This window comes from Oncorhynchus kisutch, linkage group LG17 (assembly GCF_002021735.2).
Source record: "Oncorhynchus kisutch isolate 150728-3 linkage group LG17, Okis_V2, whole genome shotgun sequence".
In the NCBI taxonomy this organism is placed as follows: domain Eukaryota; kingdom Metazoa; phylum Chordata; class Actinopteri; order Salmoniformes; family Salmonidae; genus Oncorhynchus; species Oncorhynchus kisutch.
In genome coordinates, this window is record NC_034190.2 from 30,739,590 (window position 1) to 30,766,507 (window position 26,918).

The 26,918-nt window shown below is 41.3% G+C and overlaps 1 protein-coding gene and 1 long non-coding RNA gene across 2 annotated transcripts in view; one reads left to right on the top strand and one right to left on the bottom strand.

Moving 5' to 3' along the window:
• Positions 1-589: 589 nt before the first annotated feature.
• LOC109908400 (uncharacterized) lies at positions 590-22,638 on the bottom strand. The gene is made up of 3 exons (XR_002257661.2): positions 22,256-22,638; positions 18,892-19,012; positions 590-1,028 (listed from the first exon to the last, which is right to left on the bottom strand). It is a non-coding gene; the product is annotated as an uncharacterized LOC109908400 (long non-coding RNA).
• Positions 22,639-23,407: 769 nt separating this feature from the next.
• Positions 23,408-26,918, top strand: part of LOC109907432 (teashirt homolog 1-like) — a 33,092-nt gene continuing 29,581 nt past the window's right edge. The window contains exon 1 of the mRNA XM_020505396.2: positions 23,408-24,402. Coding sequence (XP_020360985.1) covers positions 24,363-24,402 — 40 coding nt within the window. The 5' untranslated portion in view covers positions 23,408-24,362. The remainder of the gene's footprint in view (positions 24,403-26,918) is intronic.

Below are 26,918 nucleotides of genomic sequence, written 5' to 3' on the forward strand. Positions count from 1 at the left end.
GCTGTCACAGTTGTGACGGAACTGGTTCAGTGAACCGGGCTTGCATGATGAGTAACCTTGCCTGAGACCTTAGGACTTGCCTAGGCTTTAGCTTAGTGGGCTTCAATTGAGTTGGAAGATAGCAGGCTGAATTCATTTACCCACAAAAAACCCTACAACTGTTATCAAGGTATTCCCCCCCCATATATTCCATATTTCTTTCTATTGAACTCCTTCGCCTATTTTGAAAAAAATATTACACAAAAAAAAGACACTGTGCCCTTTTATAAATACTTACATTATTCCTGTTGACTGTCAGCGCCCTGGATTGGCCCCCTAGCGTGACATGAGTTGCTGTGATTGTGATGTTGTGCCCCGAGCTAAAAGTCATGGGGCCTCCGAAGCTCGATGGAGGTGCCTCCTGTCGCCAAGGGGTGGTACTGTAGTTCTCTGCCAATATAAAGGCAATGCAGTCGCAAGCTGTTCTTGTTCTGAGCTTTTGTATCTTTTTGGTTCCCAGCATTCACCACTCGTTATCATTGTTCAAACGTACACTACAATAAAACAATATGGCTGACAGGGAATTGCAAGGGGAGGGATACAGTTTTTTACATTTATTCAATAATTTCATACTATTAACATTGTTTTATGGAGAATGTGATGTTCCGAGCAAGTTACAACCATATAATTGGAATTATTAGATTCTATATCTATTGTTTACAATGTCTTTATACCTGTTCTTTTTGGATCTGTCATGTTTTTTTGTTGTCTTGCCCTTGTCATGTCACATGACTGTTCTCATAGCACAGGCCAGAGTCCCACCTTCATTCCCCATCCCTTATCCACCACGGAGGAGAAAATACATAGACAACACAATCAGATGGCTTTGGAAGTGTGTGTGTGTTGTGGTGTACAGTGGTTTACATCCTGGGTTGGTCGTACAGTGACAAACTTGCACGTAGAGTTGTTGCTTCTTTCTCTAAGATGCTGTATTGTTTCCATTCAAGTCAGAGAGCCAAGCAGAGTTGGGCCCTGTTCAGTCATAATGCCTGTATGGACAAAAACAAGATACAGTACTTCAATTGCAACAGGGAATATGCTTGACACATAACTAGTGAAGTAAGTTTAATTTGATCACAGTAAACATTGTTAAATTGATTAAATCAATCTAAAATGTGTTAATGTAGCAGAATAGGGATTATCTTTAGAAAGTCTAGCAACCAGCTTTGATTGATTAATTGATTGGTTGAATGGAGCGGCCCTGTCAGTACTTTCTTTTCAGATCTTTTTCAATTGAACACATTTTTTTATACATGTGTTTGTGTTCCTTTTTATATGACAGCTGTCTCCGCCTGTCTCTCGTTCTGTCTGTGAACAAGATGTGCATGTGTGTATGTATCCGTTTTAGAAATGGCACTTGGCCTTGACAGTCACGTAAACGTTCTTGAAAAGCACTCGGCGTGGACACTCGAGGAAGCAACTCCGATAGATTCCCTCGCTGTGATGTCTGCGTGTCAAAGGACTTATCTCGCTAAGCATATGCTGGCACTTCACAATCATGTACTTCAAAAAACCTCCAGCTTTCAAAGCATCAAAACGGCATTCAGCACATCAATCATGTAGCCACTAGCAAAATTCCCGAAGATGTCATCCGCGCTTAACAACAGCGTCCAAAAGCGTTTTGAAGACATTCTTAATGGCTGTCTTAATTTGAAGACTATAAATCATGGTCGTTTTCAGCTTTGACCTTTGCCTTAAGATAGAAGTGTATGAGAAGAAATGAACACAAAAAGGACAAAAAAATGAAATCTGAAACTTTATCATTTATTTGTATTGCAGAAAATCATTAGTAGCACACCCAAGCCAATTATTGAATCCTCTGTTGAATTTCTTTCTAGGATTCCTATATATGGCCATAAAACAAGCAAACCTATGGTCAATTTTGGCAGTTTGCAACATACAGATTCACAATGAAAGGTAACTTGCTCATCAACGTTCAACACAATGTAAAGCATCCACAGTCAAGCTTGTACTCAGTTGAGGAAAAAAATACAAAATGACAACTCCCTGTGTTTAATTGTATAATTTTATTTTTTGTAGCCAACACCCCCTCCTTCCCTTGTGTTAAGAGAAAATATTCCAGCGCAGGGCGCAGCGGAGGGATAAACAATTTCACTGTACTAATTGGCCAGTGTCACTCCTGATGTTTTGGATAAACAGAGAGCAGGGGAAAGCCGAGACAAATGTTGGCTAATTAAATTGATGGGGGTTGGGGGGGGGGGGGGACTGGGAAATAACAACAGCTCTACTCGGTGAATAAAAACACACTTCCTTCTTACTTTGAAATATTCAGCTTTCCCCTAATTGGGCATCATTTGCTGATGGGCGAACAACGTCCTCAAACTGGAACTCTTATTTTTTGAGAAGTATGAGTGAGGTCCTGGATCCTCCTGAATAATACACAAAACAAAGAGAACAGGACAGAGAGCTTTGAGAGAAAGCATGTTGTTTCGTTGTGTGATTCGATGTTGTGGCGATTTCCCAGTTCTGTAAGTATGTTGATTAGGAATTAATTCATCCCTCTCCCTAACCAACTGTCTGGCTGTCTACCTCAATATTTATTTCCCTTTCTCTCCGTCTCTGCTTGGCTACTCTCTACTCACTCTCTCTCAAACACACAGCAACACTCTCTCGCTCTCTCTCTCACATACACACACACACACAAACACATACATTTTCTATCTCTATAAAACACACATACTCCCTCCCTCCTCTGTGTTGACCACTTGTCAGAGGATGTTTATGGACCATTGTTTGCGGTGCTGATGATCATTGTCATGGGGTGCTTCCATTACCCATACTCCACTCTGATGGATGGGGCCTCCCTTGACGCCTGCTGATATGGGTGTCCTTGACCACTGGGGCAGACAAGACAGGGGGAGGGGGTAGTGTGTGTGTGTGTGTGTGCTGAGGTACGACTAAGATGGGCGATATGTTTTTTGATTTAGCTAGGCAAAGGCTATGATGTATAGATTGCAGTGGGGAGATATATAGATATGGAGCCAAACAGGACTGGTGTAGGACTATTGCTGTTTAAGATGGCTTAGCCTATATGATGTTACTTGATTTAGCTAGGCTAAGGCTATGATATATAGATAACCTGCAAAATCTGCAGTGTTTCCTACCTACAAAGCATGTAGAGTAATTTTAAAAAAAATCATAGGTACACTTCAACTGTGAGAGACGGAATCTAAAACAAAAATCCAGAAAATCACATTGTATGATTTTCTGGATTTTTGTTTTAGATTCCGTCTCTCACAGTTGAAGTGTTCCTATGATAAAAATTACAGACCTCTACATGCTTTGTAAGTAGGAAAACCTGCAAAATCGGCAGTGTATCAAATACTTGTTCTCCCCACTGTATATACTAGGGAGATACAGTTCATAGGTACAGTATAGTGGGGAACCCAGCTGGACTGGGATAGTCTATGGCTAATGGGCTATGGTTAAGCTATGCTTTGAGTTGGGCCAAGGTTCTCCACCATTCTTACCTCATGGTTCCCCATTTGAGTTATACCTCACCACCCCTGTTCAGGGCTTCATTGGGCTATAGGCTTGGAGCAACTTTATTCTCACGGCGCTCAAAATTCATATTTAAGGATTACCATTATATGTGCAGGTCCTCGGCTCATAACAACCAATCAGAATGATCAGTGGTGCTTATCTGAATATATTGCTCAGTAACTCATCAATGAGTGTAAGCTCTTGTTCTTCGGGCCTGAAATATATGTACTCAAAGTATGCATACCAAACACAACGATACTGTATAATAATATGAACGGAATGATAATTGCATATAGTCAACCTACATCATTACATTTTCTTTTCTCAAAATGGCAATTGATTGAAAGCACTTGCGTTTCATGATTTTGTCACCACGAGACCTGACAGAGCATTGCACGATTAGATGACAGTATATTTCCCTCGCCCGGCAAGATTAACAACTATTATTGACCTTAATGGAAAGCAGAAGAAATACATTTCAAACAAATGATGCCCATCCTGGTGATTTGCATTCGACATGCCATTCGCCATCTTCCCTGATTACCAAATTATTTTTGCTTTAATATAATGCACGGGAATCCATGCAAATATATATATGCTACTTTACAAGCCCAGAGACAAAAAAACCTTAAAGATATTGAAATGATAGTTTAAGGACTGTGGGGGGTGGGGAGAATGAGATATCTTAATGTCTTATCAGTTAAGACTTCCTTTGTATGGAGTAGTTTTCCCACCTTCACTCTCCTTGGAAAGACAGAGGCGCCACTGATGAATTCTTAAGCAGATCTCACTGATAATTGTATTTCATAACTGTCAAGCTGAGAAGAACAGTCCACTGAGAAGCTATTTGTGTCACAGCAGCCTCCCTCTCCCTCTCCCTCTCCTCACACAGCCCTCAATAAAACTCAAAATCGCGGCAGAGATTGTTAAGTCTTCCTCAAGGATTATTAAATCCAAAGGAGAAATTTATGGGTGACACTTCATAACAATTAATCAGAGTGCTTGATTAATAAAGTTGGCTGCCCCTCCCCATCCTCCTCCCTAATGCTCGTGAAGCCGTCCTATCGGGGACGACGTGGTGTCATTCTTTTTGATTAATGGAGCAGTCTGACCACGCCCATACCCCCCCCCCCTCCTCCTCCACACACACACATTCATGCACACACACACATAGTATGCCAAGTCTCACCTCTGTGGGGTGACTTTACTAACTTTCAAAAACAGGTAGGGCACAGTCATATGCGTATATTTGTAGGATCTTAATTTTACCTCTATTATCACAGCAAAATAATTTGACCGTTTAGTCCATAATCAGTGGTTAGGCTATTAGCTGGCCAAAAGTAGGCTACGTTAGAAGTGCAATACTGTTAACCCCGTAGTCGATTAAGAGCCGACATCTGTAGATATGTTTTCAATGATTTCTGATAAAACTGACCCTTGAGGGACAGAGAGAGAGAGAGAGAGCGCGAGAGACCCTCTCTGTTGAGAGTATTGTAAGTGGTCTAAAGTCCTTATTTACTTCAGATTATACCCAGATATTCACAACACATTATTAGTGTGTGTGTGCGTTGGATTGTCAACGCACAAGGGTTTTAAGGGGAAAAGGGGGAGATTTTGGAGAATGTCACCCACCTAACCTTGTCACTGTGATTAGACTACTGTGATTAATTAGTTTGGTAAGATTGAGCAATTAGGTCAGGTGTGTGCGTGTGTGTGTGTCTGGCAGGGGCATGTGAGAGCACGGAAAAATGACTTCCTCATTTGACCTGTACCAAAGCAAAAGAGAAAGAGAGAGAGGGAGAGCGAGAGAGACATTTTAGCAATGAGAAACCGATTGATTTTGTAGGTTATAAATCTAGTATGATTCAAAAACTTGAAGATGGTATAATACATAGGCTACCACCAGGGGTTCGGCCAATAATAGTTTCAGGATATGTCAGTGCTTTTCAGGTACTGTATTTAGTTACATTCAATGAATCACAAGTCATCAGTGTCCCTTCAAAAATATGACTGCCGCTCTTGAGCAGGCCTACAAGTTGTAATGTAGCGCAAAGACTTCACAATAACACCCAAAATACCAACAACAGATTCAAAGGAAATGTCCGTCGAGCCCATTAGAACAGTAAGGTGCACATTTTAAGACACCCTCAGGCTCAAGCTTCACAGCAGGCTGGTGTCCTCCATAAGTCTGTGGTACTGGGGCCTGTTCAGAAGAGAGCAACCCTTCTATGTACAACATTGTGAATGCTCTGCCCTGCTTAATAGGCCCCAGCTTTCCCCCTCTAAAATACTGTTTGGGGTAAGAGGTCTTATCCACTACAAACTACATTTTACCCTAAACTGCGACTGTAAAACAGAATGACAAAAGATGAAGTAAATGGTTTGATGTGAAAGAGGATCACCAACAACTCCTTGAGAATCGGCCTTGAGGAACCTTTTAAAGGTTTTCCCAATTAACTTGTTAGTGAGGTGGCTGGTATATTTTTGCAATTAAGAACCCCTCTGTGATTTAAGGCTTCTTTTCAAGTGCCAGGTCCTCAGAGACTGGGTTTGTGGCCATGTGATCACTCCTGCTGATTATCATTAATGAACGTTGTGAGGTCCATCCCTCAATATGACTAGGGAGGTACAGAGGACCTAATTAAGAGGTTCCCCTTCATGAAAACGTTCCTCAAACTACATGGGACGACCAATATAGAATACAGACATTTTAGTTACATAAAAGACAATAATCTGTTGAGAGTTGTCAATTTGGAACACCAATAGTAGCGATACATAATTGCTCAACCAAATCCCAAAGAAATTACATTTACATTATCAAGATTATCAACTGCAGTCAGATTCATTCTTATAAGACTGACCATTCAATGTTACTGGCATGTTCAATCTCCAAATATACACCTCGCCATAACTAGCAACAGTGATATGGCATGGCTAGCCCTTTTATTTATTGCATGTGGAGCCATCTGTGCTGTAGTTGGTAGATTACAGCAGTGTTGTGGTTATTATTATGGCATATTTTTTGTTTGTTAGCTGTCAATCAAACCGAGCAAAAGTGAAAGTGAAACTAACCTCGACAGGTAAGTTTAGGAATACATTAGGAGATTTTGGTTAAGTGTAGGCATTAGGGTTAACTTTAGGCATTCATTCTGAGTGGATAAGGTTAGGATTAAGGCTTGAAACAGAAAAAAAAATACAAAACAAGTGCTTAGAACTGGTTTTGAACCCGCGATTCTCAGAAGCATAGATTCGCAGTTCAAACCAATCCTCCATCCCATCCCAAACACCCTAGCTCGTGGCAAGCCTATCCGGTAATAAGCTCTTGTGCTGTCCCTAGTGGATGGTAGGGTGTTGGGATCCCTGTGCATTAAAAACCTGGGTTTTCTTTTTGTCTGTTACCAGTTCGTCTTGTCTCTTCAAGCCTACCAGCGTGTTTTTCCGTACCCCTGTTTTCTTTAGTCCCTGTTTTCTCAGTACTTCTGGTTTTGACCATTTTGCCTTCCCTGACCCTGAGCCCGCCTGCCGTTCTGCACTTTACGGACTCTGCCCTGGATTACCGACCTGCCCCTTGACCTGCCGTTTGCCTGACCCCTGTTTTGTAAATAAACTTATGTGATTCGAACTGCCTGCATCTTATCCTGAGTTCTGATATGTGGTCCACTGGGCATGTTGCATGGTTGTTTTAGTGGAGACGTAAAAGGTTTGGCGAATCATACTGGAAACGACTACGCAAGAAGTGCAAGCTCACTTTTTAATGTTGGGATGGGCAGTTCTTATTTTCTCAACACTAGATCTGCAAAATAAATGAAATATGTGCTTTTAAATTGCAGTAAATGCTGTCATTACAATATAAATGTCCTTTACAAACTAATTAGCAATGAAAAAAAATAATGTTTCCACTATGCCAAGAGACAGTCAATATTACTGATGCAGTGCTGTTTTGTCTGTTTGAGAAAATGTAGTACTGTCTAGCTGAGCTGACAAAGACAAACATTTCACTGCTTGACTTTTCTAATTAACGGGCAAAAAAAGGCTAATTGGCAGTGGAGTGCTTGTGTCAAAAACAACAAAAGGATCAGAGGAGGAGAGGAAAGTACACTCTTAGGAAAAAAGGGTTCCAAAATGGTTATTCGGCTCTCCCCATAAGAGAACCCTTTTGGTTAAAGGTAGAACCATTTTTGGTTCTAGGTACAAACAATGCTTTTGGGTTCCATGTAGAATCTTCTGTGAAAAGAGATTTAGATGGAACCCAAAAGGGTTCTTCAAAGGGTATGCATGTCAATGGCTGGTATTTTGAAAAGTGAAATCTGTCACTTAATACAGCAGTGCTATAAAGGTTTTCTGAAGGTTGTTCCAGAGCCCTGGTCTGTCCTGAGACACAACTGTTTAAGTGAGTGAGTGAGAGTATGTGTTTAGGAAGTGGCCCACATTAGTATAGGTGACTCATGCCCCAGCCATAAAGACTCTGTTATTCTTACCTCTGGGTACCCCCTCTGGGTATTTGAGGCCCTCTCTGGGTATCGGGGACCTCCTCTGCATATAGGCCCTTCTGGGTGTTTGGAGCCCTCTCTAGGTATCGGGGGCCTTCTCTGCATATAGACCCCTTCTGCGTATCGGGGGCCATCTCTGAGTATCGGGGGCACCCTATGGATATTTGAGGCTGCCTCAGGGTATTTGGAGCCTTCTCTTGGTATCGGGGCCCCCTCCGCGTATTTGGGGCCCTCTCATGGTATCGGGGCCCACTCTGAGTATAGGCCCCCTCTGTGTATTTGGAGCCCTTTCTGGGTATCGGGGCCCCCTCTGCATATAGGCCCCCTCTGCTTATCAGGGGCCCCCTCTGGGTATTTGAGGCCCTCTCTGGGTATCGGGGGTCTCCTCTGCATATAGGCCCCCTCTGGGTATCGGGGCCCCCTCTGCATATAGGCCCCCTCTGCTTATCAGGGGCCCCCTCTGGGTATTTGAGGCCCTCTCTGGGTATCGGGGGTCTCCTCTGCATATAGGCCCCCTCTGGGTATTGGGCCCCCCTCTGCGTATCAGGGGTCCTCTATGCGTATCAGGGGCCCCCTCTGCGTATCGGGGGCCCTCTTTGGGTTTCGGGGGCCCTCTCTGTGTATTGGGGGCCATCTCTGTGTATCGGGGGCCTCCTCTGTATATAGGCCCCCTCTGACTATTGAGGGGCCCCGATACACAGTGACTAAAAGAGGGGCCCAATACACAGTGTCCCCCCCTATGTGCAGAAGGGGCCCCTCTTTTTTTTTCCTAATGGAAAATAAACCCCCCACAACAAATCCACATAATAATTAATATTTCCTGTTGCTGCGTGATTATTATACTGTTGTAACAAAATGGCTCAAATTAAGATCTTACATCTGTATACACAGCAAGTAGTCTGTGTATAGGTTCTTCAGCGTGATAGTGTATTTTTATCAAAATCCGTTTAATCAGAATAATTGCAAATATGCTAAAGTCAATGTGCTAGCTACTTTCACACCCTCTACAAATCCACAATGAAAAAATACCTTCAGGAAAAATACTGTAAGAGTAGTACATTTTTCGAATGGGGTGATTCCTCACAAAACTAGAACATAATTTACTCTACGGGCATATCAAAGATCCAGAGTGGGATCTCTGCTAGTTTTAAAGTTATGACCCATTTTATATAGAGACATTTGCATAGTAGACACTGTAACCAGAGAGGAAGAGGCGAAGTGAGGGAAAACTGGGCCCAAAATGGGTGTTCTCCAGCAGGTGGCATTTTTTCTTTTTTTTTCACTCACCATGGAGGTCAATGAGAATTTTGTATTTGGTTATAAAAAATGTTTTGTGGTTTATTTGCTACGTGTGAATTAATTGATCGAATAGAAGTTTCATAATGATTAGGTTGTTACGAGTGTACCGATATAAGTACAACATGTGACATCCCTGCAACTTTGAGAAAAAACACTTTATTTTGGAGTTGTGCCTGGTCTTCACTAGTTACCCCAGCCACAAAGTCATGCACCCAACCTATTTCCAAAAATGTTATTTTAAAAATTATATTTTAAACCTCACCCTAACCACTCTGCTAACCTTATGCCTAACCCTAACCTAAAATGAAGACAAAAAAGCAATTTCTTGTTTTCATGCATTTTTTACTTTGTGGCTGTGGTAACTAGTGGAAACCATTGTGCCTGTCGGTCACACATGTATCTGTCCTCTCATTGGCTACAAGGGTCCCACCTGATCTTGCCTCCCTACTGCCTTCCATTTTTTTAAACAACATCTATTCATTGTTAGAGTGGTCACTAGAGTATCTGGTCAATATAATGGATGATCAGTGATTTAACGAGTCACAGCCCTCCTTTTACTTGTATCATTACACACCCTGCAAATCAACAGCCAGAGTGCAACCATTTTGAATCCATTTTCACATTCACTCTGTTGGTAATGCAAACCAATTGGATTATAACTCTAAGTTGCAGACATACCACTTTGATATGGTTGTAGAGTGTATTATGTTCAACAAGATACTGTATTTAAAAAATAGGTAAATCAAAAAATGTAAATGTTCAATATTCATGTTTATATTATTAATATGCATAAATTAATGTCAGGTTATTTGAACTTAAATCAAAATACTACTCATATTACAGGGCAATCGTTAAGGCTTTGTATAACACCAATGTTTGCTTTGCAGCACCTACAGATTAAACTTTATAGTCTTAAATGAAGACTGGTTAGGGCCGAAATGTCACAAATATTCCAACTTCAAATAATTATTTCTCAATTATGCTTTAAGACATACTACATGGTCAAAAGTATGTGAACACCTGCTTGTCAAACATCTCATTCCAAAATCATGGGCATTAATATGGAATTGGTCCCCCCTATAACAGCCTCCACTCTTCTGGGAAGGATTTCCACTAGATTTCGGAACATTGCTGCGGGGACTTGCTTCCATTCAGCCTCAAGAGTATTAGTGAGGTTGGACACTGATGTTGGGCGATTAGATCTGGCTCGCAGTCTACGTTCCAATCTATCTCAAAGCTGTTCGATAGGGTTGAGGTCAGGGCTCTGTGCAGGCCTGTCAAGTTCTTCCACACCGATCTCGACAAAACATTTCTGCATGGACCTCGCTTTGTGCATTGTCATGCTGAAACAGGAAAGGGCCTTCCTCAAACTGTTGCCACAAAGTTGGAGGCACAGAATCGTCTAGAATTCTATTGTATGCTGTGGTGTTACGATTTGGGTGGACCACCCACTGTATTTTTGGTTAGTTAGTTAGCTGTATAGTAGTAGGCTAGTCTAGCTTAGTGTCATGTTCTGACCTTAGTTCCTTTGTTATGTCTTTGTTTTAGTATGGTCAGGGCAAGAGTTGGGTGGGTTGTCTATGTTCTTTTTTCTATGTTGTGTTTTGCGTTTGTCCTGGTATGGTTCTCAATCAGAGGCAGGTGTCGTTAGTTGTCTCTGATTGAGAATCATACTTAGGTAGCCTTTTCCCAGTTGTGTTTCGTGAGTGATTATTCTGTGTTTTTTGTATTCACCGTTCAGGACTGTTTCGTTTCGTTTTGTTTCATTCTCTCGTTATTTTGTTTTCTGGTGTTCATGTAAATAAAGTAGCATTATGGACACTTACCACGCTGTGCATTGGTCTGATCTCTCCTACTCCTCCTCAGAGGAAGAAGACGAGCGTTACACTTAACGGTATTTGGGGATATTTGTTTCTTTCCTTGGATCCAGCTCAGCCCCTTTTCCTGCCCCCTCGTTACCGTGTGTTTTCAAATAAGTGTTTGACGGTCATATTAGTTGTCTGTGGTTATTTTCATTCTCACCGTTACTTTGTCACTATTGCACTTTGCATGAGTTATAATACGGGTCTCGATACCATCCCCCCTAGACTGCCGGGCCAAATGGATTCGTAACACCTTCACTGGAACTAAGGGGCCTGAACCATGAAAAACAGCCCCAGACCATTATTCCTCCACCAAACTTGACAGTTGGCACTATGCATTGGGCAGGTAGCATTCTCCTGGCATCTGCCAAACCCATCAGATCAGGATCCATCTGAACATTCCCTTCATCGATGATGTATCCCAGAAACGAGATAGTGGAGCGGTGGATCTTGCACTTCTCAGCTTTTACAAGGAGCTTTTCCAGGAGGCACTGAAGGATCTGTCGAACATGGAGAATGTGTTCCTGGGCAGAACAAAAAAAAACAGGATGTCGTCGAGGTAGACAAAAACTAAATTATTTACATGTCCCGGAGCATATCGTTGACCAGGGCCTGGAAGACAGCGGGCGAGTTGGTGAGTTCAAACGGCATAACCAGGTACTCATTGTGTCGACAGGCAGTGTTGAAAGCCATCTGCCACTCATACCAGACAGGGAATATATCCGGCCTCGAGGTGGTGTGGTGCCTAGGAGTTGGTCAATAGCACAATCATAAGGACGATGTGGAGGAAGGGAGGTAGCATGAGCCTTGCTGAAAACCTCCAGGCGGTCATGGTACTCTGCAGGAACAGCAGAGAGATTCGAGGTCGTATGCAACCCTGGAGGCAGACGTTCCAGGGAAGGCTGCGCCGCCTTCAGGTAATGTGAATGGCAGAACGGGCTTCAACCCAGGATTGAACCCGTGGTCCAGTCAATATCGGGGTTGTGCTTCTGGAGCTAAGGAAATCCCAAAACAATAAAGATGTGGGGTGACTCAATGAGGAGAAGCTGTATTGACTCACTGTGGTTTCCAGATACCCGCATATTACTGGGAACTGTGTTGTGCGTGACTCTTCCGATGGAGCGGCCGTCCAGTGCCCTGGCATCCATGGGTAGGGATACTTAGTTCTGATACCAGGGTAGCGTCCATGAAACTTTCATCTGCCCCAGAGTCAATGAGCACCTGGAGAGACTTAGACTAGTCTCCCCACATCAAGATCCCATAAAAAGCAGTTTGGGTAATGGAAATTAGAGGGTTCCCAGTCAGGCTCACGAGTGTACTTGTACCAACTAAGGATTCAGGTCTCTTCACTGGGCAGGTGGCTATGTAATGCCCTACAGCACTACAATACAGACAACTATTGGAACTTAGCCTGTGTGAACGTGCCCTAGGCGATAATCTAGCTCTTCCCAGTTGCATAGGTTCTGGTGAATCCAACTCACCCATCGTCGATGATTCTAGAGGGAGCTTGGGTGGCCTCGGATCCTCTCGGAAAAACAGCCTTCGGGGTCATCCGGATTCCTTCGGAGATGAGCGAACCGCAGCGGAAAGACGAGTGTGACCTAGGCTAGTCCTCCTCTCACTCCTGCGTTCCCCTAGACGTCCATCAATCCTAATGGTGAGGGCGATGAGGGAATCGATGTCCACCAGTAACTCCCGAGCAGCTAGCTCATATTTTATCACCTCTGATAATCTGTGAAGGAAGGTATCAAATAGGGACTCTGGATTCCAGGCACTCTCGGCGGCTAACGTGCAAAGGTCTACATCGTAGTCTCCCACACTACTGGAGTCTTGACGTAATTCAAGTAGTTTTCGGGCCGCCTCTCCCCCGGATCCCGGAGAATCGTAAACCTTCCTCAACTCTGCCATGAAGTCATCCAAATCACGACAAATAGCTGATTGTTGCTCCCAAACTGCCGTAGCCCAGGAGAGTGCCATTCCATGCATTAGCATAATAATATACGCTATCTTCGACCGATCTGAAGGGAACGAAGATGGCTGCAGCTCAAAAATGAGGGAGAACTGAGAAAGAAAACCCTGGCAGGTTCCAGGATCCCCAGATTATCACTCCGGAGGAGGTAAGCGGGGTTCTCAGGGAGCCAGGGTAGGCTGGCTCCCCGATTTGCTGATTTGCTCCATAATAGCCTTGAACCCTTGGTTGTGGCATTCCGTCAGGGAGCAAAGCCCTTCCAAAAGGTTCAGCAGTAGCTCCTCATGCCTCCCAATGATGGCTCCCTGCAGGGAGACAGCGTGGCGGAGCTGGTCCAACCTGTTATGGCCAGTTCGTACTTTAAGGGCACAGGGCGAGACCCAGATGCAGACACTGGAGGCAGATGGTTTGGGTCTCTGATATTTATTATAATCCAAGGCAAGAGAATGGTCGTGGACAGGGAAATAAAATCATAAACAAGGTCAGAGTCCAGGAGGTACAGAGTGGCAGGCAGGCTCGGGGTCAGCGCAGGCAGTATGGTCAGGAAGGCGGGTTCAGAGTCAAGGCAGGCAAGGGTAAAAACCGGGAGGACTAACAAAAGACAGATAAGAAAAAGCAGGAGCATGGAAAAAAACACTGGTTGGGTTGACTTGACAAGACAAGACGAACTGGCAACAGACAAACAGGAAACACTGGAATAAATACACAGGGACTAATGGGGAAAACGGGTGACACCTAGAGGTGGGTGGAGACAATCACAAAGACAGGTGAAACAGATCAAGGCGTGACAATAAGCAATCGCTTAAGGCGAGGGCACCCGGACATAAAAACAAATAAAAATCAGTTGGGGTCTGAACTTACTGTTGAGCGTTAGATTAGTAGAATACACAAGGTGCAATTTCAAAATGTGCTTGTGCAACAGCAGTTTTCCATTTGTTATGTCAGTCACTGACAATCACTCAATTAGGGTTCAATTACCCAGCTATCTAAACTTGTAGTAATCATGGCCAAATTACCGACTGGACACAAAGAGCACATGCCCAGGAGCCCTGACCTCCAGGTGGATTGATTTAGTTAGTAACTCACTCAGATATCAAATTAACATTTATTTTACCATTATTTAACTAGGCAAGTCAGTTAAGAACACATTCTTATTTTCAATGCCTAGGAACAGTGGGTTAACTGCCTGTTCAGGGGCAGAATGACAGATTTGTACCTTGTCAGCTTGGGGATTTGAACTTGCAATCTTCCGGTTACTAGTCCAACGCTCTAACCACAAGGCTACCCTGCCTCCCCCCCATGGCAAAATGTGTAGAATTGCAGTAAATGTGCTTTTAAACTGCAACTCTTTCTCTCGGCCCCATGGCAAAACAAGTAGAATTGCATGAAATTAGTTATAAAATTGCAACATTTTCTTTCCGCACCATGGCAAAATGTGTAGAATTTACAGAGAACTTGCTTTCAAGCAATGATTAAGTTAAACAAAGTAGAAAAATTGTTAGGGAAAAAAAGGACAACAACAATGAAAATAAAGTAGGCCTACAACAAAGCTTAATGCAAACTGTAAATAGGACTATAGCATAAAACATGGCAAACATTAAAATGTTTGAAGTTGACATGGAATAATGACACAGTAAATGTTTTTCTATTGTGGTGTAATTATTACTAACCAACACATCAATTTAATCAGCCCAACGATTTGAAGACGCACAAGCAATCATCAGAGACTTGATTTTGTTTGTGTTCTCTCTGTGTGAATTTTTACCTTCAAACAATTAGGCTTCACAGTCTAACCTTTACATCTTAACAGCGAGCGATATTGTTTTTAATGATCTTAGTCAATCATCTAAAGTTCTTTAATAAGAGTCATTATTTTTTGGGATCAATTCAATTGTAATAGCATAGCAATAGTCAGGGCCGACCCTGGGCATAAGTGACATAGGCAATCACCTTGGGCCCCCGGCCATAAAAATAAATAAAACTCGGTCTCAACTTACTGTTGAGCATTAGAATAGTAGAATAAACAAGATGCAATATCCTGAAATTTGCTTGTCCACCAGCAGTTTTCCTCTTGCTATTTCAGTCACTGACAGTCATTCATTTTTTTAGAATGGTAAGTTAGTCTACCCAGCTATTTAAACTTGTAGTAATCATGGCTGAATTACCGACCTGGGCACTAAGGGCACGTGGCCAGGTGGCCCCCATTGATTTTGTTACTGCAAGTCTTTCTCTCCACCCCATAGCAAAATGAGTAGAATGAAATTAGTTATAATATTGCAACAACAATAAAAATATGCACCATGGCAATATGTGACTCACCCCCTGGATTCGGACTTATGTAGCAAAATTTGAAATTGTGTTTTTTACATTAGATAAAAGTAGAGACTCAGAGCTACAAAATGGTATATGCATTTGAGGAACAATGGGAAATTAATTCTGCTTTGAAAGTTGATTAGCTTGTAAACTCACTTTTGAGAAAATTGCCTTTTGAATGTTTTGGTATCTAGTGAAGAGCTCTTCTTTGCCTACACCCATTCAGCCTCGATTTAGCCCCACCCATCTCGTTTCCCTCTGGAAGCACACACTTGACACTCTGAATAGCATGAAAACAGCCTAACCAGCTCTGCTGGCAACAATTTCATTACGCTTTTTTGCAGACGTTTACTGACACTGGCCATATTCATTGGGTGTTGTACACACGTCAAGTAACGTTAGCTAACGAGCCAGCCAGCCAACATTAGTTAGTTAAACCATGTTAATCAACCATGTTCAATGTTAGCTAGCTAACACTAGGCTCTAACTAGAACAACACACGCCTCTGGGAAATGAATAATAACATCAGCTAGGGAGCCAGTCAGCTAACGTTAGCTAGGTAGCTAACAATACACTTTAGCTTAAGACATATAGCTAGCTAGGTAAACAATGTACCTAGCTAGGTAAAGTGTAAGTTCACACACGTCACATAATGTTTGCTAACGAGCCAGCCAGCTAACATTATGTTAGCTAGTTAAACAACAATGAACAGTGCCAACAATGCCACAGTGCTGTGAGCTAACCAACCATGTTAATGTTAGCTAACTAGAACAGCAAACGGCTCTGGGAAACGAATGATAACATCAGCTACGGAGCCAGCCAGTTAATGTTAGCTAGCTAGCTAACAGTACACTTTAGTTTGAAATTAAACCACTTTCTGTCAAAATTAGAAAATGAGTAATATCTGAAAATGTAACTAGCTAACAATAGGCTATCTTACCTGTATACATCATCGTGCATGGATGCGTCTCCGTGTCAGGAATGCCATGCCACCATTGCCCTTAGTTTGAAGATGTAATCCAAAGACTTTAGCTATCATACTCTAATTCCACTGATTTCAAAACTTGATCCTCCAGAAAGTGGTGAGACACACTTATGCACCTCCACTACACAATACAATTTTTTTAAAGCCACGTTCGACAGGATTATCAACACAGACTGATGAGATTCTATGGCAGACCAAGCTGAACTCCTCCCTCGTCATCTCCAGCCCACTCATTATCTCAGCCAATCATGGCTAGTGGGAAGTTTGCTAACTTTTTCTGTGGCTCAACCAACAAGGCTCGTAATTTAACAAATGTATTTGTATTTACAGATGACATACACGTTTGTTATTAAGGCACATGAAAGTTCACATGTTCAAGAAGGCATTTCTGCCAAAAACCGCATTTGGATAAAAACAAATATGTTTTATGTTCCAACGGCTTTCCTGTGAAGTCGTGAATTGCGGCATACACCTAGATTCCTGAATCGGGTAACATATGTGTAGAATTGCAGAACACTTGCTGTTGAACTGCAATACTTTCTCTACATCCAATGGCAAACTTTGTAGAATTGCAGGAAATGTACTTTAAAATGTAGATTTTTCTCTCCGCCATCAAGAGGGGGGTCACCTAAATGTTTTATCTGCGAGGTTGGGGTCCCCCCAATCAAATCTCACCTAGGGCCCCAAAAAGGCTAGGCCTTGGCTATAGCAGAGCAATTTAATCATGAGTGAATCGATATCTATAGATCTTATACTGTACATGTCCACATATCCATAGCATGCTCAACACCATTTTAATTTAGCTACCTAGTAGTATGGCTCATAATGAACTTGCTGTGCATCTGTCATCCTCAAATAACGTCCATGGGACGTTTCATCATCTTGGGGCGTGCAAATTGGGGTAATCAAAAGACCCCGGCAGAGATTATGAACCTTTAATTGCGTTGTCAAAATTACGGCATAGTGTGTCATCTCTCGCGTCTCTACTTCAGATACGTTTCTTCATCAACATTTGGTGAAAAACTACAGAAGTAATTGAGTTGTGGGTATAAAGCTCTATCAGAGCTCTTGTTCTTCTAGGCTAGGTGACATTTTAATTATACGTCCTTATCTGATAGATGGGGAGATATACCTTGTGTCAAAGTAAACCCCACTTCTTTATTGTTTTTTAATCATATATGCTTATATTCATGCTGTCAATGGATGCATGGGATTTCATTTGACCCATCATTGATTGAAGATTATGTACCATATAGAGGAGGTTTATCGTGAGCCACAAATCTCTCCGATTAGAAGTGTCTTGTTACTTGAATGACAATGAGCGCAAAAAGAAACTTAATATGTGAATGGCTATATTTTATTCAAAGTTTAGTAGAAGTATGTTATGGTGAAAAGACTTTGTGCATGTGGAAGAACTGCAATCTTGAGCTGACAAGCTTAGAGTTCTTCCTCAGGCACAAAGTCATTTCACCATAACATTATACGTAGTTAATAGTGCTTCAATTGTAAATAGTACTTATACCATTTGATTACTGATTGAGGCAGTAAGTAATCAATGTAACAATGGTCTCAATGGTGAATCAAGAGTATAGCTATGGATCAATAGGACAAGTTACAGTACATTGCAACGTTATGAGCATCATAACATTCGAATGGCATGTCCAATTATATTATGGAGTTGAAGCGACATGGAATTCATCCCCCACACTAAAAACCCTTGATTCTATCATTCCATCAGTTACCCTTGCATTGGTGTGTTACGGCTGGAGGGTCTCTGTTTGCTTGAGGTGATGCCTCAAACAATGATAATGGTGATAGTAATAGTGATAATGCTACACATATAACCAGGCAGTTAAATGTCTTTCTCTTTATTGTAGAAACAGCATGTTTGCATTCAACTGTATTTGTCTGATTAAATATTTATTAGTGTGACTGATGAGGTTGTGCGATAGCAGGTCAATAGAGGCATCAAACATTTTATCTGAAGCTTTGATTTAAAACATTTTTAGTACTTAATAAAAAGTGCATGTAGGCATAGCACTTTGTATCCAAACTTTACATTTAATAATTATTATATTGGAAGATAAAATGCAAAAACTAAATGCGTTAATCAAGTGTCATCAGCTAATGTATGTAACATATTTTCTCCAATTGTTGGCCTATAAAAGTAATTTCTAACTTTCATTACTTTTAGTTGTTGGATATTCCATTGTTGCCACCCATTTCAGGCTTACATTAAGGGGCAGTAAAGTTTGGGTAGAGAGTAATCTATCTCTAGCTAAATATCTTATCCTTACTTCATCAATAAAAGGGTCAAAATGTTTTGACTATATACAGGTACATTTTGTGTATACTGTATATCACATAAATGTTTGGGATGAGGTTGTTTGTATTCGTAAACAGTACACTACTTTTGGAATGTTCCCTCACCTTCTAGCACTGGGCCTTCAGCCAATGTAGTATTTAGAAGCAGGGGTGAAATAGTAGTTCCATTCTCACTGGTATCACTGTACACCATCCATACAATCTGTGCGTGTTCACGTCAACCAATCTAAAAAAAAAAGAAAGAACAAGAAAGAAGAACATAATGTGTGCAAATATACAGTACATGCCAACTACACGAACATGTTCACATGTACTGAGGGGAGTGTTTTTCAACGTAGATAAAAAAAGGGAGACGACGGTGACACAAAACGAGGGTGACTCGTCATCGTGTTGTCATTGTGTCAGTTTGAAAAGGTACTTGATATGCGCAGAGGGGGGGAAAATGGGACTATGCCATGTTATTGTTTGCGAATGTGTAAGATCTTGACATACATGTGTGTGGACATGTGTGATGGCGTCCTAGGATTGTGTAGCTTGGAAGCTTTTTGGACCATAATGCACTGATTCATTATGACTGGCTGTAAGGAAGGAGAGAGAGAGAGAGAAAAAAAGAGAAAGAAGGGAAAAAAAGAAACGTTTCAAATGCGCTACCACCTGGAACTTCAAATCTAAACAAAAATCTCCCCATTTTCCCTTCAATATTGTCACAGGATATGCCATTCTTTTCCTCAGACACCCACTTCTAGGGAACTGCAACACAATTTCCAGAAAATTCCAGGGAGCGTGGACGTGGACCCAATGCCCAGCGAGTTATGGTCTGGCCTCCCGGTTTACGCTCTGTGTTGTTACTGACAATGGTAGCCATGCTCTCACTCCTGTCATACCATGGTGCCGTCCGACTCTGCATTCAGCCATGTCTCTCTTATGATCACACTGTTCTTTAAAAAAAAACTCAGTTACTCTCCAATGTTCGCGATAGCATGAATTGTGTGGTGTAAAGTATTATCAGGATGGCTGCTTTAAAGTTCTATTCAAAGTTAATACAAATGCTGGCTTCAAATTCTGCTTTTTTTGTGTCCTGTAGATTTCTTGGGCCTTGGCACTATGGTATTGTGGAATCTTCTTTGTAAGAGTCTTAAATACCTAAAATAAGGTATATCCAATATGTAATTGCATTCACACGGGCAATAAACGATAACGTGTTAGGAGTAATGCGTCCTTACCTCTATTTCTTCCTTTCACGAATACATAAAAGACCAGCAAATTGTGAATAGTGGTGGACACTACAGAACCTACTCTGCTGTTAACATTGACTTACACATTACGAGAGGTTATGCATGTGCACGGGGTACCTGCAGAGAAACCACCATCTTGTTTTCCAGTTTAACCCTATGTGATAGGGCTTGCGTTGAGTCATCGGGGACATTCAGCAACAATTATAGTTACAATGTATCTGTAATGGGGCCACAACACACTGATATCACCACATGTGTGTGAGTTTATGTGTGTGTGTGTGTGTGTGTGTGTGTGTGTGTGTGTGTGTGTGTGTGTGTGTGTGTGTGTGTGTGTGTGTGTGTGTGTGTGTGTGTGTGTGTGTGTGTGTGTGTGTGTGTGTGTGTGTGTGTGTGTATGTTTGTGTGCGTAGGTGTGTGTTTGCAGGCCAGTGTATGTGTTTGCGAGCCTGCATCCGTCTGCAATGTGAAGGCTTGTGCATGCATGTGTGTATGTGTGAGTTGCATGAGACTGCCTTCCTTTGGGCAGATAAGAAAGCAAACAGCATAATGTGATCTTTGGTGTGTAAAAATCTGGATAATATCACATAACACATAATATGTGTATCTAGATTCCATAAGAAACAAATGTAGGCCTACAATATACCCTCAATTAAAGTATAAGCCTACAATATACCCTCAAAGTCAGATTTCATTCCATATGATCATTATCGCATAAACATTTTACCACATTTTCAATACCATGCATATTATGAAAGTGTTTATTTTCTCTAAAATAATTAATTTAGCAAATACAAAAGGTTAAAAACACACATGAGGATGACCTAATTATTTTCCCCATTACATCTTATTGTGAATACAACACAATGCCTAGTGAAAATGATTTACACTCAGGGCTTTTTAGATGACAAAAACACTATGAACTCTGAATTAAACAAATTCTTTAGCAGGAATATTGTGTGCAAGTTAATCAGGAATGTCAAATGACAATCCCTTTGAGTTAAAGTTGAACTGCATCCTTATTGAGCCTGGGCTGGAAAGTATGGTCTAGAAGTGTTTCCATTCACTATGAACCTTTATGAAGTAGTCGTAAAGTTCTCCTGAGCAGGTGTTTGCCTTGAGAAAAATATTTAGTTCTGGTTTTCTGTAATCATTAGAGCATTCAATAGTGAATAACAGGCAACAATTTAGGACCTACAATAAATGCAATACACTCTATTCTACATAGTTTTGGATGAATATTTTGTAATATTTCTAATAGCCTAATTTCTAAATTATGTTAACTGGTCTATACCTAAATTACACCAAAGGTGCAAGCAATGGCTTATAGAAAGAAATTATCAAAGCAACAAGACCAAACAAGATGCACAAGGACGCACAACTAAGGCAGGATAAAAGTTCTCAAAGATCAACATTGGATCTATTGTATAGAATTCAATAAGGTATCAATCTGCACAAAACATATATTCCTTTTTTTGGACAAAGTTGACCAAAATGTTTTTCTGGTTTTGTTATAAGTCTTAGCCGAACAAATCTCATTGGTATCCTATGTTAAATTAACTGTAATAATAATAATAATAATAATGACACTAATAATAATACCAACAATATTAATAATAATAGCAATATCTGTGGAAAATAATGTAGTTTAAGAATATGAAATTACATGAGACAAAACCTTTCAAGACCAATTAAATTCCAATGTTCAAACTGAACACTTACAATTGTAAACGCAGCTAGAGAAGTCTTATAACCGTTAACAACGCTGTAGGCCTATTCCCTATGAAGAAGCTCCTGTAACACAGAGTGCTCTGTCCATTAAGTGCATAAAACCCTCGCCTGTCCTTGCCAACTCTACTTCCACGATGCACTTTCTGATTGAAGATTAGTGACGTAAGAAACATCAATCGCGACAGGCATGTCGAGGTAGATGGAGGAATGGATAGATAGGCAGATGTTGGGGCGGTACTTGGAAATATTGCCACATTATTTGCCCCCTCCGACAACCATTCTGCATAGATGATAAATTTGATAGCATGCTGGCAATGTCTCAAGTATGTCGCGCGCACTGCGAGGTAAGGATTTATTTGAGTGGGTAAAATCCTAACGATAGTCTATTGGTTCATCATCTGTTACCTTTTGACTTGAGAAAAAGATCTAACATTTAAAAAAATGAAGTGCACTCCGCATGAACAGATAAGAGAGGTTAACATATGGTGCAAATTCCGAGAACTCACCAGGGTCAGTTAAACAAGGTTCGTCTGCCGGCCGCCTGGGCGTTGGGAAATTAATCCGTATCGCAAAAATGAAGTCGTGCGCCCGAGAATGTGGATTGAGTTGGTGCATTAGCAAGAAGCGGCAGCCATGGTGGTGATGGAAAATCTCCAAAATATCTGATGCATGGGGTGGTAGGTGGAACGGTGCGTATCTACCGCTGAGCAACGTAACACCGCTTCAATGCTACCGAAGTTATAAACTAGCCTACTTAGCAACATCAAACGTGCTTTATGTAACACATGTACCCACAGAGTAGCCAAAATAAAAGAGCATCTCATTAAAAAATAGAAGAAAACTCAACTTCACGGTAAATTGGGGTTCTCTTGATGTCCTAGGTTTAGAATACTTTCAACAGCTTGGCTATTTGAGTTATTGACCAAATAGATACTCTGCCTCAATGCAGTCGGGCAGAATAAGTTGTTGTATTGACATGTTAATAACATAGTGAATTAAATGGATTTAAAAATAAATGCGCAGGGATGGAGAGCAGTGCACTGTTTCAGTTACAGTGGACTTCTGCACTCTGTGCCCCTCCCCTTCCCCATGCAAAGTAGTCAATTCCTAGCAAGGTGTAACGAATCAATCTGCAACTTCCAATGCCCCCTTTTTAGAGGTGTCAACGAAGAGGTACAACAACAAAAAACTCCTCCCAACTGCTGCCTGTATATATATATTTTTTTCAAGATACAGAAGCTTTGCAATCTAATATATGGTCTAAAAGGTTAATGAAAGAATGAATTTCAGAAGAGAATTGAATATCAGACCAGATACAGAATATCCCGTCAGTGTTCTTTTCTGTGTTTTTGTGTTGATAATTTCTCTCCATTTTGCAGTCCATGTAACATGAGGACAGTAGCATAAGACATGCAGTACGTGTAGCCTCATACACTCAAAACGAATTTGGTGAAACCAACTATCATAATGCATGGACGTGGAGAGTATTTTTTTCCCAGAGCATTGCATTGGACATGAGGTGTTTTATTATCCTGTTATAGAAAAGAATAGAGAGAAAACAACAGAACAATTAAAAAGATTGACAGGTGGGCTCTGACTGTCAGAGTGACGCTTCCAGAGGGGTGGAGTAACAGAGAGGCAGGAAAGGCAACTCGATGTGTCTGTCTATCAGTTGAGCCTGTCTGATCAGTCGCGCATCCCCGGTACATATTTCTCACTGCGGAGACGAGACTCCAGCTTCACTATGTGGAGTTTAAAAAAATAACCAATAAATCCACATTCGTATCGGTTCATGGAGTAGCTGTTGGCGTTTCGTTTGTTTATGAAAAGTATTTGGAGCGGTAATACATCAACTGTCCACATGAAAGCCGAAAGGGCATCGTTTTTGTGAGCTTCGTCGGAATAGGCTATCCGAGCCTAGCTGTGGGTGTTTAGTTTGCGCGAGGAGACGGAGAGTAGCCTATTGGCGGCATAGCCATTTGATCTGTAATGCCGTGGTGATATGACTGACACGGACTGATTGACATAACCCTCTAATGCCAATCTCCTTCTATCCCATGTTGTGTCTACTTGCAGAGATTGAACCACGGAACAGCACCTGTGCGGAAATACAGTTTGGAACGTTCTCCATCGCCGTGGAAGTTTGATACATTGAAAGACTTCTACTTTCAACGCGAAAATCTGTTATAAAGTGTCGTTCCCGGGGTTGGAATCCTTGTTTTTTAATGGAAGCTCCGCGGACTGAAGAAGCTTTTGGCGGATGTCCATGTTCTCCACTGCTAGACTGAAACCTAAAACAGAGGTTTTATAAAAACTGTTTTCAACTCAACATTTCCAGAGAAACATCAGTTTGTTGAGAGACAGGCTATTTGTTTCTTCACATTTGACAAACATTCGCTGAAAGATGTTTTTTTCTTTTTAAATAATACTTTCACTGACGTTTAGACTTCCTTTGCCAGTCAAAAGAACGGGAATCTAAATTTCTATTCCGATTCTATTGAAGAGAAGGACAAAACTACGTTATTTTATTTGGTTTCGTCATACTGGTTTCCTCTTGGGTCGTCTTTTATTTTGGTCTCTGCATGAAAGTCAAGCGGAAAGTCTACCAGCAGCATGCCGAGGAGAAAGCAGCAAGCGCCAAGGCGGTCCGTAGGTAAGTACAACTCTGAAGTCTATTTCCCCAATTCCCTCCCATAAAATACTCTCAAGGACGCATTTTCCCATCCTTATTTCAAATAGCCCTAAGTAGACACACATTCGAAACATAAATATAGCTTACTATGTTATACATATTTAGCTACACTCAAAAGGAGATCAACATATATATTTTTTGGTCCAGAAAAGTATTTAAGCCTAATTCGAATACTTTCCTCTTTTTTTTGTCACGGGTTCATATTCACATATAGGTTGTCAAAACCCATAGGCCTATTGAAGTTTTAAACACATATAATATACCTAATGCAATTGGACGTGTGTTTGATCTAGTAGCATATCTTCGGCTTTAAGTACCCATGAAAAACTAGTCGCTGGCGCGTAGTTTAAGTCTCTGCGTTACACTCGGGGATTGCCATCCTTGATTTGATGCCTGATTGATCGTCTGTCATGCGACTACCTTTGATCTATTCATTCCTGTTAAGCGTCAGTAAATCATTCACTATGGAAACACGCATGCGCTTGACAGCTTGAGCCACTCAATGGACAACTTTTTCCCCCTGTCGAGGAGCAGGAGAAAAGACAAATTGAAAGAAAAGTTCCCAAGCGGGGTAAATACTTTGCGATTAATGACCATGGGGGGAGGGACAAGGGATGAAGCAGAGGGAGGGTGCTGGGGCGTGTCAAGATCAGAAAGTAACACTCAAATACTCTTAAGAGTACCTACAGTACGTCGACAATATCCTCCTCAAAGAAGCAACTTTAACTTTCCCCCAGACTTACTAGGCTACTCTTTACCAATGCAATGCTATACTCAACCCACAATAGAAAGAGCTTTTTTCAGAGTAGCCTAGATTCTATTCTAGGATATAGACTATGCAGTATGCACACTTTTTCCCCCGCTTTGATAGTGCGGTTTTTTTCCTTCTATTTTTGGGGAGGTGCACAAAAATGTATTTGACACACAAACGAGTTTTCATGAAGTATCATGAAAGATGACCAGAGTTGAGCCTGTCATTTTGGAGACGTTTTTTCTTTGTCTCTTATAACATGGAATGATTGACAAGGATTTCCACCAATCACCTAATGAGAAATCTTCCTTTGAAGTTCAGGCATTAACGACTGCTGCTGAACAAAACAGTTCTAGAATATTAAACAGACTTTGGAAATGTGAAGTTAAGCAGGTTGGGAAGGAGTTACTTTTAACTCTGTGGGGTTGTGAATTCAGTTTGAAAGCAGAAATATAAATGTGAGGATATTCTGGTATAAATAGGTGATATGGATAAACTAGTGAAAAAATTGTTCCGAATGAAAAGGGCAAAAGGGAAGGGGTTTTGTCAGTAAGCATGTAGGCTACAGTCAACTCCTAATAAATACAATGGCTTGAGACTGTTGTGAATGCATGTACTAAATCGGAGCATTCAATAACCTTGTGCAAAAAGACATTATTTTGGACCGGTAAACTGCAATGCACTTCAACATAGTATGCACATATCCAATGTGTACACTTAAAGGGGACTATATTGTGTGCTTTAGCCTAGTTTTACCATGCACTGAAATGTACAAAATGCTGCTGAATTATCTGACCCAGCAGCTTGTGCACTCAACCAAGCCATCAGCTCCCTGCTCGACTCCCATCCAGCTTTTGAATATTGATTTAATTGTCTGATTTGTGACGGGAACATACATCACTGGCAGTAATGGTCAATCAAAACTTGGCAGGCATCGTCTTTCCATTATTTCCATTGTGTGACACATGGTGGTCTCCATCAAAACACTGTGACAAAAAATAGTTTGTTTGAGTGTGTGTGACAGAGAGACTTCTTCATTACTGAAAAAAGCACCACTACCCCACACTTACACACACAACCCAAATCATGTATTGAAAGTTAAATAACAATCTTGACTTAAACACACACTGCAGTCAGGAAAATAAGAATGTGAAAGCAACTAGCTTTGTTTAGCTGAAAGCGACTGTTTTAAAATGGAGGTCCATGCTTTAGTGGTGGATTCTAGCCCCTTGGATGCCGCTGTACCTTGTGTCTAGTATGGCCAGTAACTATACATAATCTCCCCTCCATTTGTAACAACATGGCTGCATCTGTTCCTTTTGGCAGTTCCGTTCAATGCGGTGCAATCTGAGCAGCATCGACTTTTGCTGCAGTCATTTGTTGACGTTTGATCTCAGGAGGGTGCTTCGTTTTCATTTTGGGTGTGTTTTATCACCCTTATTTGGAGTGACCTGCAAGTCCAGGGTAGGCTTACTGTACTTTGATACATTTTCAAGCCAGAGATTTTAAAAAATCGGTAGCCTATGTAGCGCGAGTGTCATTTTATATAATAGTTTCTGAACAAATGGGTCCAGAGAAGCTTTGTTATTTTCATACTAGAGCGTATGTGTGACATAACCTTTGACCTGCAAATGCTGCTTAAATATGTTGTACCACAAGAGTGCAGAATGCCAATATTCTCTCCAAGGGGGTTATGAAATTGAGGCCTTGTCTTGTAGTACTAATA